Raw genomic sequence first — 19,478 nt, forward strand, 5'->3', positions numbered from 1 at the left:
TCATATAAGTGGATCATACAATACTTTTGTGTCTGGCTTATTTCACCTAGCATAATATTTTCAAGGTTCATCCATGTTGTAGCATGTGTCACAACTTCATTCTTTTTTATGGCTGAGTAAAATTCCACTATATGGCCATACCACATCTTATTTATCCATTCATCTGTTGATGGCCACTCGGGTTGTTTACACCTTTTGGATAATGTGAATCATACTGCAGTGAACATTACCATACAAATACCTGAGTCTTTGTTTTCAATTCTTTTGGGTATATACCCAGGAGAGGAATTGTGGGGCCATATAACAATTCTGTTTAGCTTTTTGAGGAACATCTTGGCAACTTGTTTTCACCATAGTTGTTGAGACCATTAGGTTAGCAACATTGTGTTTCCTGCAATCCCTTGCAGAAACTGTCATCAGCAAGAACGTCTCAAATTAAAGTCAATTTCTTCTTTACTAAATATTATTTTAAGTGTCATTAGAAGGGGTTAGAATTTGAGAAAGGAATTTACTTTAGAAAATGATCTTTAAAGTTAAATCTAGTTTTTCATATCTTAAATGATGTATGGGGTTGGCCAGTTACTCAGTTGGTGAGAGTATGGTGCTGATAACATCAAAGGTCCAGGATCTGATCCCTGTACTGGCCAGCTGCCAAAAGCAAAACAAACAGAAAAAGATATCTTAAACGATGTATATAGCAAAAACAAACCTCCTAAACTTTAATATGGTAATTCAGAATTTCATGACATTTTTAGCCTTCTGGGAATGGGATTCTATCCCTTGTTCTCTATAATAGGTATGTTTGAATGTCATACAAACTTCAAATATGTTTTAAACATGTGACTATCTGCAAAGACTGAATATACATATATAAAATATAATCTCAACTACCAAGAAATAAAGCTCAGAAAAAAAGACTAATGAAAAATATCAACATGTTAGTTTTCACTAAATATTTATGAGCAGTGGGGCTATGGATAAATTTTTCTCCCTTTCATATACTATGCTATGTACTTTGTCAAAGAACAATATTTAAACAAATTGAGTTTCAAAGACCTGATTGGCTTTTATTAGTGATTCATGAACTGGGAAGAATCCAGTCTACAAAACAGAAAGGAGCTCCAATGAGCCAAACACAGTGGGTAAGTTTTCTAAGCAGAAAATTGTGGAGGAAAATAGGAACAAGGAACAAACAGTGGATTGGCCATTTCAAGATTACTTCCTTATAGGGATGTAAGCAAAGTCTTGTTAGCTTAATGGGATTTGGCTATCATCTCTCCTGATTTCTTGGAAGGTCAGATCTTACAAGAAAACAACTTAGGTTTTGGTTTGGTGATGTGGAACCTTAGCATGAGTGACTCCATTTTAGGCCTGTTGTCTTTTCTTTAACAACTTATTATCAGGAAAAAATGCTTTGTTTTTCTTTTTAAAAAGAAAAGCAGTAAGATGAATTTAAATTTTATATAATTATGATATTATAAATCAATAATTTTTATTAAAAAGTCAACACAACATATACTTAAGATAAGCCTACCCACTTTTTATGAGGAGGGAGGAATGGCAGGGGGTAAAATCCCACAGTGAAGTAGGCAGCCTATAAAGGTAAAGCTTGTTTATGTAGATTTTAGTAACAGATATACAATGCAGAGGATAAAATGCCTCTACCACTTTTTTTTTTAAAGAACGACTTTATAAAAATAACGGGGCTGGCTGGTTAGTTCACTTGGTTAGGGCATACCCTTTCAACCCCAAGATCATGGGTTCAGTTTCCCATACCGGCCAGCCACCAAAAAAAAAAAAAAAAATTACCTTGGGGGGAGGGGAGGGGAGGGGATGGAGAGAAACGGGTAAAGGGGCATGAAAATCAACTACAATGTATTTTGAGAAGTAAAATTTAAAAAATAAAAATGATACAATGTTCATTATATTCAACAGATACAGAAAAGCACAGTCACTCATAATCCCACCACTTAAAAAATCAAGTGTTAATGGTGGATGGGTGTGTTTCCAGACCTCTCCATTCGTATGTACAGACAGGATTGATGATGGGAATCACTATATGTTTAAAAGATTTTAGATTTAATTTTACTTGAATGCAATAGAAAAAAATTAGAAATGAAACTGAAAGGGCTGCTGAAATTCAGAAAAATGTTTATTCACCTTAAGGGCCCTTGGTTCCTGTAAGAGGTAAGTAAGCCAGTGGTTATCAAACTCCTGGATGCATGGGACTCCCCTGGAGGACTTGTTAAATCACAGATTGCTTGGCCCCATGGCAAGGGTTTCTGATTCAGGAGATCTGGGGTGGGGCCAAGAATCTGCATTTCTAACAAGTTCCCAGGTGATGCTGATGTTGCTTGTTCACGATCACACTTTGAGAACCACTATGCTAAGGTCAAGAAAAAAAAGACTGAAACACTTAATGTAGTCACTAGGGTTTTTTTCCCCTATATTGTAATCTTAAGACATTATGACTTGACATGACACCCAGCCACGAAAGATGAAGCAGTTAGTTCTTAGTCTTTGTCCCACTTTCCCTCCCCCATGTCCCAATTTGTCAATGTACATTAATTTTTTTGTCAAGATTTCTAACATTACATTCTATTCTACAACTATGATTCCTCAGTTTTGAAATCTTACTTTTGTTTTTAATTAACTCAGAGCTCATAATCATTCCTTTTGCTGGAACTTTGTTGGGGAACCTGATATCCCTCTCCTGGGTTCCCATTAAATGTCCAGAAGCAGGGCTCACTGAGCCCAGTCAAAGTTGTGTCTTACCCCTGTGGGCTTTGGCTTCCCGAGGCTGCTCTGGGACCTGGGAAATGCCTATTCCTGGTGAATCTTTCCCCTTCTGCTGAGGTCCTGAGATGGTAGCAAGGACTTCGTTATCCCAAGGGTTTTCCTTGACTCTCCTCCATGTGGCCTAGTCACCCTGTCAGTACCTTTGTTCATACTGGGGCCCACTGTTACCAAGATTTTTGTTAACTCCATTTCTTTACTCAATGCTTCTTATGGGGGACGAGGGAGGGTTCAAAGTCATACCATACCTTGTCGCATTAGCATCTTCTCCCTTTCTTGCTTGGTTGCTGCTAGTGTATTTGTGCCTGGTGGTTTATGGAGTTTGCTAGATAATGGAGAAGGAAAGTTTCCCATCCAGCTTTACTTTTCCTGCTTCCGCCTGGAAGTATCCCCATCCTTTCTAAAAAGCTATTCAGAAATGTAGGACTTATTAGGTAAAATGTGGTACATATTATGTATCTACATAAATTGTTATAATGTAAACATAGTTTTTTACAAATACTAAAAAATGAAAATGTATCCTCCAAAATATTTATAATAGTTTTCTCTGTGATAAGACTATGAGCCATTTTTTAATTGAAATTTATATTGAGATAATTATGCATTCACGTGCAGCTGTAAGAAATAATACAGAGAAATCCCATGTATACTTTATTCAGTTTCCCCCAATGCATCATCAGTTTTTAAAATCAGCAAAACCACTGATAGAATAGTGCCTTCTTAGGTTTGTGAAACCAGCAGGGAAGAAATGTGGTAAGCAGATGCTTAACCAGGAATGCCACTTTTCTCTCAACCTTTTGTGTACATGTCCATTACAGTACTTAACAGTCTATATTGCAATTCTTTGTTTTTGTGAATCTCTTCCTCAATAGTTTATGAGGTTCCTCAGAGCAGGGATTGTGTCTCATTATCTTTGTCTTCCCAGTGTTCATGAAGGCCTTAGCACACAGGGGAGGTAATGGTATGGGACTTATCACAAAAAACTTCTCAAGTCTTATGCATTTGAAAATCAAAATTCTTTCCAACCAATAAAAACGCTGTGAATAACATTTTGTTCAACCTCCACATGAAAATTAGATATGTAGTTCCTAATAAACATATTCTACTCACTACTCATTCATTCATCATTCAACTAACATGTTATGAGTTCCTACTACATGTCAAGTAGGATGCGGGGTGCTGGGGATACTATACTGAACAAGACAGACATGGTCCCTGTCCTTATTTTACAGTCTAAATTATAAAGCAAGTCTTTTCTTTTTAGGCTTTAGTTTATTCTTACACATGCAATGTTTTCTGTAAGTATTCTGCAGATGAAATTCTTTGTATTTTGAGACAGTACCAAAAGTATATCCAAATATGCCTAAACAGGGGATCAGTTGTGGAGTCAGTAACATCACATCAAACATCTGGCCCTTAGGTGCTACAATAAATAAAATTAGAGCTATAGAATCAATGCCACTTACCGAATTACATTTCTATATTTAATGTCTATTTTCCCTACTAGACTGTTCGTACCATAAAGGCAGGATCCATGTGTCTTGTCCTCCTGTTCACTGCTGTAATTTTAGCACAGTATCTGTGCAATAATAGTTGTTAACCAAATGATTACATATTCAAGGCTCACAACTGTCCCCTACAACATGGGAATAAATGAAATCAATTATTTTAAGATTTAAGACAGGTTTTATAAGTATCTAACATAATATAAAGTTGCCATATTATTGTGTACATGCATTTCTTTCTTACCATGAAGTAGGATGTTAAATATATTTGGCAATCTTGATCTATAGAGGTGGTACATGGCACAAGACAGGCCATGTACCTACATTTATTACCCAATTAGCAATGAATCAAATGCTTTTGCCCCCCCATCACTGATCCACTTAAGGAAAAGGCTGCCCCGTCTTTTAAAGGTATATAAAAAAAAAATTGTAGGAAGATTTTTTTATAATATGGTCATGAAAAACAAAATTCTTACTGACTTTCATATTTCGATTTAAAAAGCTCTGACTTTATAACTGAAGAACAGTGTTTTAAACACCAACAGGTCTTACCCAAGGCTGTAAGTCTCATAAAAAATTAAAACAATGTTCTCACAAATTAGCAAGTAACTTCCTCAAGCAGAAAGAGCAACAATATTTTATTTTATTACAAATAAACATTTCACAAAAGCTTAATTGGGAATGTATATGCACTGTTAAGCAGAACACAGAAAACATAAAGAAATAAGGTATTGGAACCTGAAAGTTTCATTTAAAATCCCATCAATTTTATCTTACACATAATAGGTACACCATACATATCAACTGAACTGAAAATAAACACTATAAGATGTGCTTGCAAAATGTGTAATGCTGTAATAGTAAAGTACAATTTTCAAATATGAGATTTTGTCTGTTAGATTTTTAAAAAGCCTTTAAAAATATGATATGCACAAGCTCGCCCTGAGGGAAGAATAAGATGGAATATAGATTACAAAATCTTTACATATTTTCCACAATAGCATTTTGAAATTGGAAAAGAGCAAATAGTTGTGGGAAAAACTGAATGAACATATTACTAAAAATTCAGTGCACTCACAACTACCTGATGGAAAATTTGAAGCACCTTTTCTCTTGCCTTCTTATATCATAATATGAAATGTATGAATAATATAGGCCTTGATCTTCAGAAACTTAAGAAAACTTCAAGTTGTAAGCCAAAATGTCATCAGAAAAAGAAAAATCCAGTATAAAATTTGCTACCATAAGGCCACTGTTTAAAGTTCTTTCATGTACAGACACTATACAATTCAGACACTTTTGTTTTTATTTTTATTACATAAGCGAAACTTCCAACATATAAATGTCTGAATATAACTTGGTTAAGTTCTTTCGATGAAACCATGCTCAGAGAAAAATGGGTCAACAAATAATGCCCTTCAAGTGATTCTATTGAGATTTTTTGCAAAAGAAACTGTAGTTAATACAACTTTTAAATTGAATACTGTAATTTAAAAGCAATTAAGTGTAAAAAAGTTGCAGCATTCCACTACTGAAAAATAAAGTTATTTTATCAAGAAAGTTACAGTATTAATGCCTTAGTGCCAATTCTAACTCCTGACAAAAAGAGATATTCCCAAACAATCTCCTGCAGTGTTGTTTCCATTTGTAACGATTCCAGATTAGTTTTCTGTGGCAACGTTTGTATATTCCTATTGAGAGAAAAACAAGAGAAATACAGACTTCAAAAGGAGCATCAGTTGTAAAATCGGAGCTAGAGTTTTGTTCACACAGCAATTTTCAAAATATTTTAATTTATACAGCACTATTTGCACTCTGAGACCCCCACAAAGGTGTGTGGAACCCCAAAGAAGCAAAGTAACAATAGAGCACATCAAAGCAGATATCAAACGATAAGTCAGTAGGACAAAGAAAACATATGGCACTAGGTAACGCTGGTATTAGTAAATTGATGATAATAGCATTCTGCTATTTGGGTGAGTTTCAGTGGGGGCATCCCTGGCATAAAATTAAGACTCTTAAACCTTAGTCTCTCAAGTACAGAGCCTGATGTGACACACACACAACTTCAAACAGGTATTTTATGTTTTTCCATCACAATTCTAAAGCAATATGGACTCTTCCAACTTGACTGAAAACTGCAGAGAAAGTTATTAGAGCAGGGAAAGCTTTCTTGATTTTGGATGGTTACCCACAACATAAAATGATATAAGGCTTCAATAAATACAGGAAAAGGAATTCACAAGAACAATAAGACTATGATTAAAGGGTAATGAATGTGGATTCTATACTGTGACGTTATACAAAATATTAAATTACCAACCACAAAACTGGAAGACCATGCAACTAATAAGACAGCAAAAAATGGTAGAATGGCATGTTTTTCAGGGACATTAAAAAATAAAATGTATTAATACATATATCCTTACCTTTTATTAGGATCTTACATTATTAAAACTGAAAGAAATTTAAAAGTTAATTTATTTTTTGGCATTTATGCTAGTATGGAAAAATTTAATTCCAAACAAAAACAGTGCTAACAGAAAATTCTTATTCTTCTTTCTATTTTGGTTAATGAAATGTTCAAAATACATGCACATATATTTTTGTCAACATCATTCCTTTAAATAGAGGTAGACTTCACTGTATCCCATTTCTTGACTCATTATACAATATAAAAATCAAATAAATTTACCTCCAAATAAAATATCTGTTACCTACCAACAACTTTAAAAGGAAATTATAACTACAATAATTCTAAAAAATTTCAGCTGAAGTATCTTGTTTATAAAAATGTTTGATTATTTTGAATTACGTTCACCCTTAACAAAGTTTCTTCTATACCATATCTCAAATGGACACCCTCCCCCACCCTGACAATGATTTCAAAGCCTATTTTAAGTAGAATGCTGAACTAGATATATGAGCACCCTTCTCATTTAGGTTTCATAACTTGACACCCGGGTCACTGGAAATGTTCCCTTATTGGTTTTCCTGCACATCATCTCCCCTCCCCAGAACCCTGCCTACCCACTGCTAACTAAGTGACTATCCTGAAGTACCACTTCCTCCTTTTCAGTCTGAAAAGATGTCCTACTGCTACCACATTAAATCCTAAATACTTCCTGTCATTTGATTGTGTCTCCCAAATTTCATGTGTTGGAAACTTAATCCCCAAATCATATGTTGATGGCATTTGAGATGGGGCCTTTGGGAGGTAATTAGGATTAGATATTAGGTCATCAGGGTGGGGCACACATGATGGGACTGGTGGCTTTCTAAGAAGAGGAAGAGAACTGCGCTGGCACACATGGCTCTTGCCCTCTTGCCATGTGATGTCCTCCACCATGTTAAGAAGGCCCTCGCCAGATGCCAGCCTGTTGACCTTGGACTTCCCAACCTCCAGAACTGTGAGCTAAATAAACCTCTGTTCTTTATGAATTACCCAGTCTGTGGTATTCAGTTATAGCAACAAAAAATGGACTAAGACAATATTCTCCTCAGCTTTTAAGACTCTATAAGTTGCACACCCCCATTTCTCCCCAACCCTAAATCCTACTGCCCAACATGGATCTCTGGCTTTAGCCCTTTATATGTCCTGTTCTTCTCCATGCCTCAGCTTACAACCTACCTCCTCTGTGAAGAGAGCATCAATGAAAGTAATTAGCATATATCCCCTGACCATTCCTACCATGTTGATCTTCTCCTTTAGGCATTTACCATCTGTGAAATTAAGCTCTTCAAAAATATGGCTATGCAGAAAAGAGTTAACATAGCAGATCTGACTGCTGTCCTTTGAAAGGCCAGTTTACAAGGTTGACCATTGGCCAGCATCTGGGAGCTTAGATTTCAGGAGGGTTCCTATCATTAACTGGTGAGTACTGGAACTGTAAAAACAATATGGTGTATGCTGAGCACCTGCTTTCCTCCTGGGAGTCTGGAATTTGGGTATGTGCCTGGCAGGGGTGCCTATATGATCAGCCCCCAGTGAAAACCCTGGGCATGGAGGCTCGAGTGAGCTTCTCAGGCTGGCAACATTTCGTACATGTTGTCATAACTCGTTGCAGGGGGAATTAAGTACGTCCTATGTGACTCCAGTGGGAGAGGACCCTTGGAAACTTGTGCCTGGTTTCCTCTGGACTTGGCCCCATGTGCCTCTTCCCTTTTGCTGATTTTGCTACATATCCTTTCACTGTAATAAATCAGCCATGAGTGCAACTATTATGCTGAGTCCTCTGCGTTCTCCCAGCAAACCATCAAACCTGGGAGTGGTCTTGGGGACCCCTGACATAATGGTTTTTGTTCACCAACTTTTTAGAGCATATGGATGGATGTGTGAATGTGTGTATATATATGATTAGGTTCAATTTCATTCAACAAACATTTCCTAAAGATTAATTGTATGAAAGGCAATAGGGGAAGATAAGAGACTAATGAGACACACTTTACCCTCAAGAAGCTGATAATCTATTTGGGGAAATCAGAGGGTAAATAGCAATAATAATGGGCCAAATAAAACATGAGTTGAAGAAGGGGCTTTGGTAAGGCTTTACAGAGGTTCTTAAAAGGAATGTAGGGTTTAATAAGAAAAGATGGGAATCAGGAGACTATTTCTGGCCAAAAGAAGAGCAGGAACAAAAATACAAATACATGAAAACACATATTATACTCCAAAAAGCAGAGGGTCCATGGGAAATGAGGCTAGAAAGGTAGTTTAAGGCTAGACCTGGCTCTAAGTTTGGTCTCATTTTTTGTAGGCAACAGAATACTTGGAAGGTGTTTGTGCAAGAGTGGTAGGGTACAATCTGTGTCTCAGGACAATAACTGTGCTAGTAGTGAAGAGACTGAATAAATAAATCTCTGGAGGCAAGGAAACAAGTTAGAAGGCTCCACAACTTCTAAAACCGGACCAGGAATACATAAGAATGTAGAATATTGTAAAGGGGCATTTTCAATTGGCAGGGAAAGGACAAATTATTCAACAAATGTGTTAGAAAAATGGGCTATCCATTGGGAAAAAAATTAGATCCTGACCTCACATTATATCTATTAAATTCTCAATGTATTAAATATTTATATGTTAAAAAAGTTAACCATAAAACCAGTTAAAGTAAATACAGTAAAGAATGTTTATAAGCATAAGCATGATATGAAATCTAGAAGCAATATGGGATAAACTTGACAGAGCCACAAACATCTAAAAGTTGTATAATGTAAAAGCCAGCATAAACAGCTGCCAAACATAAAATAAACACCAGCAAATGTATAAGTTAACACCCTCAGTAGATCAAGAGGTATTGCAGATCAACAAGAAAAAGTACCATCCCCCAACAGAAACACTGGCAAATTATAGAAATAAGAAAATTGAGGGAAGAAATACAAATAGCCAACGAACACATAAAAAAGATGCTCACACTATCAATAATCAAAGAAAGGCAAATGAGAACTACTTTCTGCTATGTGACCAAAAACTGGTAATAAGGACTGACAATGAGCAGTGCTGGCTAGAGTGTAGGTAAACAGGCCCTTTCATGTACTGCTGGTGAGAGTATAAATAAGTAAAAAGGGCAATATGGCAAGGCACCGAACTGTCAATGTGCCCAAGTGATATTGCTGAAAATAATGAAACCTGTAAGCTATTCCGAAGTCATCAACAATGATCCGTTGAAACTGGGGTATGCATACCTTGGGGTATATGAATACTTCCCATGGGGTATGTGGGTACAGATAGTTTTAGGAAATTAATGTCTAGATCATCAAATTCCCAATGTTCACTTTCCAAAATTATCCTGGCTGCACAATTGGTTAAGGCTGGTTCCCCACCTCCCACTTTACACAAGAAAAATATACCTTCTCATTCTGAATCTTACTATTTTTTATTACCTGGGGACTCCCAAAAAAGGAGCAATTTGAAATATTGGTGATAGTGTCAAGAAAGTGAACCAATCCTAACAACTAGTCATAAATAGCATACTTCTGCAAGCCAGATGGTATCCAGTTCTTTGCCTTTGTTTAATAAAATTGAAGGAGGACGGGCCGAGCCCGTGGCGCACTCGGGAGAGTGCGGCGCTGGGAGCGCGGCGACGCTCCCGCCGCGGGTTCGGATCCTATATAGGAATGGCCAGTGCACTCACTGGCTGAGTGCCGGTTACGAAAAAGACAAAAAAAAAAAAAAAAAAAATTGAAGGAGGACAAAAGCAAGTTGTCAGTGACAGAACATTCAAAACACTTTTTGATGATAGATTACTAAGTGATTTTTTTTTTTTTTTGGTCTATAATTCAGAGTGAGTCCAAAGAACCAAGTGGCACTGCTATAATAGAAGTCCTTTCATTCTCATCTATATAATCATATAAACAAGGATATCTATAAAAAGAAAAAAATAGAATTAGAATAGATACTTGAACACTGTTACTCTACTATCAATAAGTCATATTTATCATGTATGAATACATGAACTTGAAAAAATAAATGCATTTCCATTAAAACCTCGTTTGTTTAATCAATACTTAAAATTTGTAATATATTTATGGTATTTTGATCAACTGTAATATTAACTCAATCCAAAGGAAATATTTAACACCTAATAGTTACAAAATCTAATAACCTTACATGCTAAATTAGATTTGGTGATTGATAAAATACTTTTGAAGTAAAATACTATGGGGAAAGTGGAGTGAAGTCCAAATTCAAGCCAAGGGCCGAGCCCGTGGCACACTTGGTAGAGTGCTGCGCTGGGAGTGCGGCAACGCTCCCGCCGCGGGTTCAGATCCTATATAGGACTGACCAGTGCACTCACTGGCTGAGTGCCGGTCACGAAAAAATGACAAAAAAAAAAAAAAAAAAAAAAAAAAATTCAAGGCAAAAAGGAACAACGTAAAATTTCTCACTGTTAAGAGAGTTTGTGTATTTTTTTAAATAGATGATATTAGTTATCAAATTCCTGTGGTATGCAGGTTCCACTGAAGGGATTTAAATGAATGATGTGACAGTTTTATTTAAGACTGTCAGTGTTTATAATATACCAGAAATTATAGCCTTCATAACTTATGATAAAAATTAGATAACCCAAATATGTGCAAGGAGGTGGATAATTTTTCAAAATTTTAGAGTACGTGAGGAAAAAGGTTTGAATAACACGGAAATGAATAACACATCCAGAGCGTGGAATAATATGCAACCATTAAAATGAATGAATTGAATAAGTCATGAATGAATGATAGAAATAAGAAGGCTTGGAAAGGTTAAAGTTGGAAGGAGAACTGGGAGGATTAGCAGGACAAGTTTCTAGCTTGGCTTGGCGAGCTACAAGAACTATAGACCACAAGGGGAAACAAGTGGTTGGGGAGGAGAGCAAGTTTTTATCATTTTAAATAGCTTTACTGAGATATCATTCACATATCATATAGTTCACCCATTTAAAGTGTACAATTCAGTGGCTTTTAATATTTTCAGAGTTGTACAATCATCAATCACCATAATCAGTTTTAGAATAGTTTTCTCAACCCAACAGAAACCCCATACCCATTTGTAATAATAACACCATACCCCCTCCCAATTTTTCCCTAATCCCCCCAAATCCCTGGCAATCACTAATCTACTTTCTGTTTCTATGGCTTTACCTATTTTGGACATTTCATATAAATGGAATCATACAATATGTGGTCTTCTGTGTCTGGCTTCTGTCACTTAGCATCATATTTTTAAAGGTCATCCATACTGTAGCATGTTTCAGTACAAGTTTCATTTTGAACATGCTGAATTTGAGGTGCTTTTACAAAATCCGTGTGAGGGTATCTAAGAAAATCTTGAAGTCTGGAGAGGAGTCACGGCTAAAGATATCAACAGAGGTGATGGCTGAAATCTTGGGAAGAGGTGAGGGCAATCAAGGCAAGTAGGATAAATAAGAAAAGAGAAAAATGAATATCATACTAGGAAATGCTTATATTGTTTAAGATGCATGGAGGAAAAGAAACCACCAAATAAGATAGAGAAAACATGGAGGTAGGCAGTGAAACTGGAGGATCAAGATGATAAATGCTCAAAGGCAATGATGCCCTTACGCAACACTTTCTTCGTACCTTGGCACGTTTCAGCTCAAGGGACATGGCAGGTGTATAAGAGATTCTTGCTGATTCATCGGATCTTGATTCCTGTTCTATCTTTGTACTCCATGACTTTCAAGGTTTCTTTCAATCCCCAAAGCCACGAATCCCAGTCTCTAACTTCCTTCCTGTGTGTCTTTATGTCCTCTCCTCTCTCCCCTTTCTATCCATGGGCAGAGTTCTATTAGGCACCTACCTTACAGGCACCTGCTGGAGAATCTATGTTGCTAAGGAACTCAATGCCTTCCTGACCAAATGCACAATTGCTGATAGTTTTTCAGAGGCAATGTTCACAGAGGTGGCTTCATAAATTCTTACTAGGTTCTTTGTCCTATTCTGGTATATAATTGGACTCAAGAATTTCTGAAAGCTTTCTGTGATGAGCAAAGGATATTTAACAGGGGCATTTCTGAATGCTAGCTGTTAAAAGATGAGCCTTATCAAATCAATAAATGTGATACACCATATTAATAAACTCAAACACAAGGACCATATGATCATCTCTATAGATGCTGAAAAAGCATTTGATAAAGTTCAGCACTCATTCATGACAAAGACCCTCTATACGTTAGGTATAGAGGGAAAGTATCTCAACATAATTAAAACCATATATGCCAAACCCACTGCCAATATCATCCTGGATGGGGAAAAGCTGAAAGCTTTTCCTTTAAGAACAGGAACTAGACAAGGATGCCCACTCTCACCACTCCTATTCAACATAGTGTTGGAAGTACTAGCCAGAGCAATCAGAGAAGAGAAGGAAATAAAGGGCATCCAGATTGGAAAAGATGAAGTCAAACTGTCCCTGTTTGCAGATGACATGATCCTATATATCGAACAGCCTAAAACCTCTACAAAAAAACTGCTGGAATTGATAAATGATTTCAGCACAGTAGCAGGATACAAAATCAACACACAAAAATCAGTAGCATTTCTTTTCTCCAATAGTGAACATGCAGAAGGAGAAATCAAGAAAGCCTGCCCATTTACAATAGCCACCAAAAAAATAAAATACTTAGGAATTGAGTTAACCAAGGAGGTGAAAAATCTCTATAATGAGAACTACAAACCACTGCTGAGAGAAATTAGAGAGGATACAAGAAGATGGAAAGATATCCCATGCTCTTGGATTGGAAGAATCAACATAGTGAAAATGTCCATACTACCCAAAGTGATATACAAATTCAATGCAATCCCCATCAAAATTCCAAAGACATTTTTCTCAGAAATGGAAAAAACTATCCAGACATTTATATGGAACAATAAAAGACCACGCATAGCCAAAGCAATGCTGAGCAAAAAAAATAAAGCTGGAGGCATAACACTACCTGACTTTAAGCTATACTACAAAGCTATAATAACCAAAACAGTATGGTACTGGCATAAAACAGACACACTGACCAATGGAATAGAATAGAGAATCCAGAAATCAACCCACACACTTACTGCCATCTGATCTTTGACAAAGGCACCAAGCCTATTCAGTGGCGAAGGGACTGCCTCTTCAGCAAATGGTGCTGGGATAACTGGATATCCATATGCAGGAGAATGAAACTAGATCCATACCTCTCGCCGTATACTAAAATCAACTCAAAATGGATTAAGGATTTAAATATACACCCTGAAACAATAAAACTTCTTAAAGAAAACATAGGAGAAACACTTCAGGAAATAGGACTGGGCACAGACTTCATGAATACGACCCCAAAAGCACGGGCAACCAAAGGAAAAATAAACAAATGGGATTATATCAAACTAAAAAGCTTCTGCACAGCAAAAGAAACAATTAAAAGAGTTAAAAGACAACCAACAGAGTGGGAGAAAATATTTGCAAAATATATATCTGACAAAGGATTAATATCCAGAATATATAAGGAACTCAAACAACTTTACAAGAAGAAAACAAGCAACCTGATTAAAAAATGGGCAAAAGAGCTAAGTAGGCATTTCTCTAAGGAAGATATACAAATGGCCAACAGACATATGAAAAAAGGCTCAACATCACTCAGCATCCGGGAAATGCAAATCAAAACCACATTGAGATACCATCTCACCCCAGTTAGGATGGCTAAAATCCAAAAGACTATGAACGATAAATGCTGGCGAGGTTGCGGAGAAAAAGGAACTCTCATACATTGTTGGTGGGACTGCAAAATGGTGCAGCCTCTATGGAAAATGGTATGCAGGTTCCTCAAACAATTGCAGATAGATCTACCATACGACCCAGCTATCCCACTGTTGGGTATATACCCAGAGGAATGGAAATCATCAAGTCGAAGGTATACCTGTTTCCCAATATTTATCGCAGCCCTCTTTACAATAGCCAAGAGTTGGAACCAGCCCAAATGTCCATCATCGGATGAGTGGATACGGAAAATGTGGTACATCTACACAATGGAATACTACTCAGCTATAAAAACGAATGAAATACTGCCATTTGCAACAACATGGATGGACCTTGAGAGAATTATATTAAGTGAAACAAGTCAGGCACAGAAAGAGAAATACCACATGTTCTCACTTATTGGTGGGAGCTAAAAATTAATATATAAATTCACACACACACACACAAACCGGGGGGGGGGGGGCGAAGAAGATATAACAACCACAATTATTTGAAGTTGATACGACAAGCAAACAGAAAGGACATTGTTGGGGGGGAGGGGGGGAGGGAGAAGGGAGGGAGGTTTTGGTGATGGGGAGCAATAATCAGCCACAATGTATATCGACAAAATAAAATTTAAAAAAAAAAAAAAAAAGATGAGCCTTATTACAGGTGGAAAGAGACATTCCTCTCACCCCTTCATCTTCTAGCCCAAGCACAGAATCCAAGAGAAAGGAAACCCAGTAAAAGGGACTTTGGTGCCAGAATGGGATTAATATGACAAGTGCATGATGAATGAGGAAGAATTTCAGTTCTGTACTTTTCTCCTACTGCTTGGGAATCTTACTACTTTGTAGGTACCTGGAGAGCCAATGCAGTTTTAGAAAAGACACTAACATTCTGGTAAGTGGAAGAAGAGGACGTACCAGGAGCACATCTAGAATCCTGCCCCACCACTCCCCAAGGCTGTTTTGTGTTGGAGACAGGAAGCACATAGTCTGATGGCACAGTAACCAGACTGTATTACAGATGAGGAACACAAGACCTTCAAGCCAAGAATGGTCAGCCCAGGCATTTCAATATGAGGAGTCCAGACAAGATCATTCTAACTCTTCCTGATGGACTTTGAGGCATATGGGAATAAATAGATACATATCTAATCTTGGGCTTAGGAAGGTTCCAGGGCACCTAGATTAACTAATTAATCATGCATCCTTAATTAATCTAGGTGATAGTCTAATAACTTCAAAAAATTAACTCCCTAGCAAAAATCCAAAAGCAGAGTAGAGATGCTACCCAGACTAGTGTTTCTCTCTAGTGCAGGACCTTCAAAGTTCCCTCTGATGCTAAAGCTTGGGAGGAAAAACGATGTAAATGGTACCTCACACCCAATAGCCCCACTTGAGAAAAAGTGTCCCTAATTTAAGGGAAAGGGGAGGAAACACTGGAAGAAACCAAAGTCTCCAGGCCTTCATCTCTTTTTGTTAGGGTATGAAGGCTGAGATAATGGACTAATAGGTCCAAGCCATCAGTTTATACACATGGAATGAGGTTTCAGAGTAGCACAACACTACTGGGACGGCTTAAAGGCCAAGTTCACCTGAACTATCTTCATTTGGACCTTGGCAGAAACAGAGCAGCTGCAATGTCTCCTTCCTTTCCCTAAAGGTTAGGAGAGTAGAACCAACTGTTAAGTAGAGTGCTCATAGTAGCGTACCTGATTTGTTGCTGCACTCACAGAGTTGGGCTTTGTTCAAACACAACTCTATAAAACGCCTGGCTATGGCTTGTTTGTAGGCACTCACAGTAGCCAGATTGGAAAAGTCCAGTTCAAAGTAGCTACAATACAAAGACATATGAAGTATCATCCAGAAGGCGAGGCCTAAGAAAAAGAGTATTCAACACCAGTTTTTAAAAATCCAGTGTGTTGGGACCACTTCTAAAGCATTCAGAAGACAGCGAAAGGCAACAGGAAGGCAGAGCTGTGACCCGCACTGGACCCTAACCACAACTGCTACATTTTAGATGATATAAAAAAAGCAGGCCTAAAGATTAGAGACCCATAACAGGTTGTAGCTCCTTCTAGGACTTAACTCTTACATCCTGTGATGAAGGCCTGATGTCTCCTTTCTATTTGGTATGAAGCGGGGCTGGTGGGCAATGTACTCTGGAAGAACAGGTGATCAGCAGGAACTGGGCAAACAGAGGCAAACAAAAGAATGATAAAATGGAGTGAGTTCAATGAGTATATATAAACTGTAGGCTGAAGCAGACAGTTAGGTAAGCACTCAGGACCCCAAATCACCTAAAAGATAAGAAGTAAAAATGGAGTTAAATAAAGCTAAAAGTCAAAGTTCAGCACAGAGCTAACAGAAGAGAAACAGACACCATGTACCAGAAACCCATCCTTGCCATTAGACCTGCCTCAGCCTTTCTCCTCAAGGGGAAATCAATGACTAACTTCCCTCAGAACAGTTAGGCTGCTACCTGTGACTGGGAACAAATGTCTAGAAGATCCTCTGCAAAGAAACTTGCTACACAAGGCAGGAAGAGAAGCAGCATCTCTATCCAAGCCCTAGCACAGCCTGACAGTAGGGAGGTGTACAAGAGGGTAAAATGATTCCAATTATACCTGTGTTTTTAAAAAAGAGATGGCTTTCCTAAAACCATTAGTGATAATATACACAGGGAAATTAGAAATCTCTTCTAAGGTATTCAGTTAAAATTGGGGGGTGGGAGAGGTTACATAAGATACTCTAACTCTAAAACCTAAAAAATAATCAGTTGTCAAATTCATTCTACTGGTCCATCTTTTTTTTTTTTTTTTTTTTAAATGAGAAGCCAAGGCTTTTATTTATTTATTTATTTTTTGTCATTTTTTCGTGATCAGCACTCAGCCAGTGCGTGCACCGGTCAGTCCTATATAGGATCCGAACCCGCAGCAGGAGCGTCGCCGCACTGCCAGCGCAGCACTCTACCGAGTGCGCCACGGGCTCGGCCCCTACTGGTCCATCTTTTGAAAAATATTGTTTTACTAATAAACTCATTAAGCAAGCTCAGTGTAAAGGCTTCATAAGCATGAGTATTTAAGGAAACATTTATGATTATAAAATTATAAAACCATAGTTGGGCTATTTGATAGCAACACTAGAGATACATACATTACTCAGAAGAAAGTATTAGCCTAACATTATGAACAAAAATGAGTCCAAAAATTGACAAATATGCATTGCTTAACTGATGCAATGCTATTGTTCTCATTTAAAATATAATTATTATGTAGATGTTAATTTTATATCATATTTATGCTGCACTTTCAAATAACATGGCTAATTTAAATAAAATCAATCCACAACTGAAAGAGTATGCAATTCAAATGATCAAGTAAAGAAACTTTTTATTAACATTAAGAGTCAGCATAACTGATTCAACCTCAGTGTACATCAATGGATCAAGGAAATGTGGTATATATATACACAAAGGAATACCAGTCAGCCATAAAAGAGAAGGAAATCCTGTCATTTGTAACATGAACGTACCTAGAGGACATTATGTTAAAGTGAAATAAGCTAGGCACAGAAAGCCAAATACCACATAATCTCATCTATATGTAGAATCTAAAAGAGTTGAATTCATAAAAGCAGAGAGTAGAATGGTGGTTACCAGAGGCTAAGGGGATGGAGAGATGTTGGTCACAGGACTTATAATTTTAATTAGATGGGAGAAATAAGCTCAAGAGATCTATTGTACATCATGGTGACTATAGTTAATAACAATATATTGTATACTTGAAAATGGCTAAGAGAAGAGATTTTAAGTGTTCTCACCACAAAAAAAGATAAGCATGTGAGGTAATACATATGTTAAATAGTGATTTAGCCATTCCACAATGTATACATACATCAAAACATCATGTTGTACACCATAACTACATATAATTTTTACTTGTCAATTAAAAACATAAATTTTAAAAAAAGAGCATATAGTGGTAATGATTCATAGCATTGTGAATGTAATTAATGTCACTGAATTGTATACTTTAAAATGGTTAAAATGGCAAATTTTATGTTATAAATATTTTACCGCAACAAAAAAATATGAATGGGGGAAAAAAGAAGAGTTAGTGTATTTTGCCATTATGTACCTTTTGTACATAGCCAGTTTAATATTTTTTTGGCACTCAGATAATTCACATTGTATAAGACTAAAATATATCAGGTAAAAGTCTTTACCTGAATTTCCATTTCAAAGATTAACCATACAACAGAAATTCTAAAGTAAAAAGTTCAAACAGCAGGCATATTCAAAATATTTGAGGTATAAAAAGTAAAAGCATTTTAAGGTTAGTCTCACAACTCTGTTATCATTACTCCTTGAAGTTTTTACTCAACTATGATGCAAAATAAGAATATTTTTAAAATCTAGGTTCTTAAATCAAAATTAAATGAAAAACCCAATTTATCTAATGAACATGGATAATTTAGGAGTTCAAAAGTCATTCAACATTTTTAAATGATCATAATCCAACTAACCTTTTTTTTCCTCAGTAATCTTTCTCTGAATTTATTAGTGATAAATCCCCTTGGACCAGCAAACCGTAAACGCTGGTATTTAGCCTGAATGTACAAGCTCTTCTGTACTAGGCCTGATTTATAATGGGGCTGGAATCTGCCACCTCTAAAGTTGCCCTGTAAAGGAAAAAAGAGAATTAAATGTTACAACTACAGCTTCCAAATCTACTTTATTAGTATAACATATGGAAAAATGAGCTGCCCTTGATTCTGAGCACTATAGATACTAAAAGGGAAGGGATTTACAATGGTAATAAGGTATATTTTCCTAAAACTAGTTTCTTAGCTTATTTTATATACTAATAATTTTTTTAAAATCTTTATTTTACATAAAACCAATTTTAAAAACTGTTAAAAGAATTTGAAATTAATTCTTGAAATTCATCATACTAAAAAATA

The 19,478-nt window shown here is 36.6% G+C and overlaps 1 protein-coding gene across 6 annotated transcripts in view; it reads right to left on the bottom strand.

Annotated features, from left to right (window-relative positions):
- Positions 1-4,985: 4,985 nt before the first annotated feature.
- Positions 4,986-19,478, bottom strand: part of BCLAF3 (BCLAF1 and THRAP3 family member 3) — a 62,665-nt gene continuing 48,172 nt past the window's right edge. For 4 of the 6 annotated variants that reach the window (XM_063083706.1, XM_063083704.1, XM_063083705.1 and 1 more), the window contains 2 exons: positions 19,041-19,196; positions 4,986-5,992 (listed from right to left, as the gene is read on the bottom strand). In XM_063083706.1, the coding sequence (XP_062939776.1) occupies positions 5,963-5,992; positions 19,041-19,196 (186 nt within the window). In that variant the 3' untranslated portion in view covers positions 4,986-5,962. Of the gene's footprint in view, positions 5,993-6,730; positions 6,759-10,593; positions 10,666-19,040; positions 19,197-19,478 lie in introns of those variants that run through there. The other 2 variants (XM_063083703.1, XM_063083702.1) reach the window with 2 other exon arrangements.

This window comes from Cynocephalus volans, chromosome X (assembly GCF_027409185.1).
Source record: "Cynocephalus volans isolate mCynVol1 chromosome X, mCynVol1.pri, whole genome shotgun sequence".
NCBI classification, from domain to species: domain Eukaryota; kingdom Metazoa; phylum Chordata; class Mammalia; order Dermoptera; family Cynocephalidae; genus Cynocephalus; species Cynocephalus volans.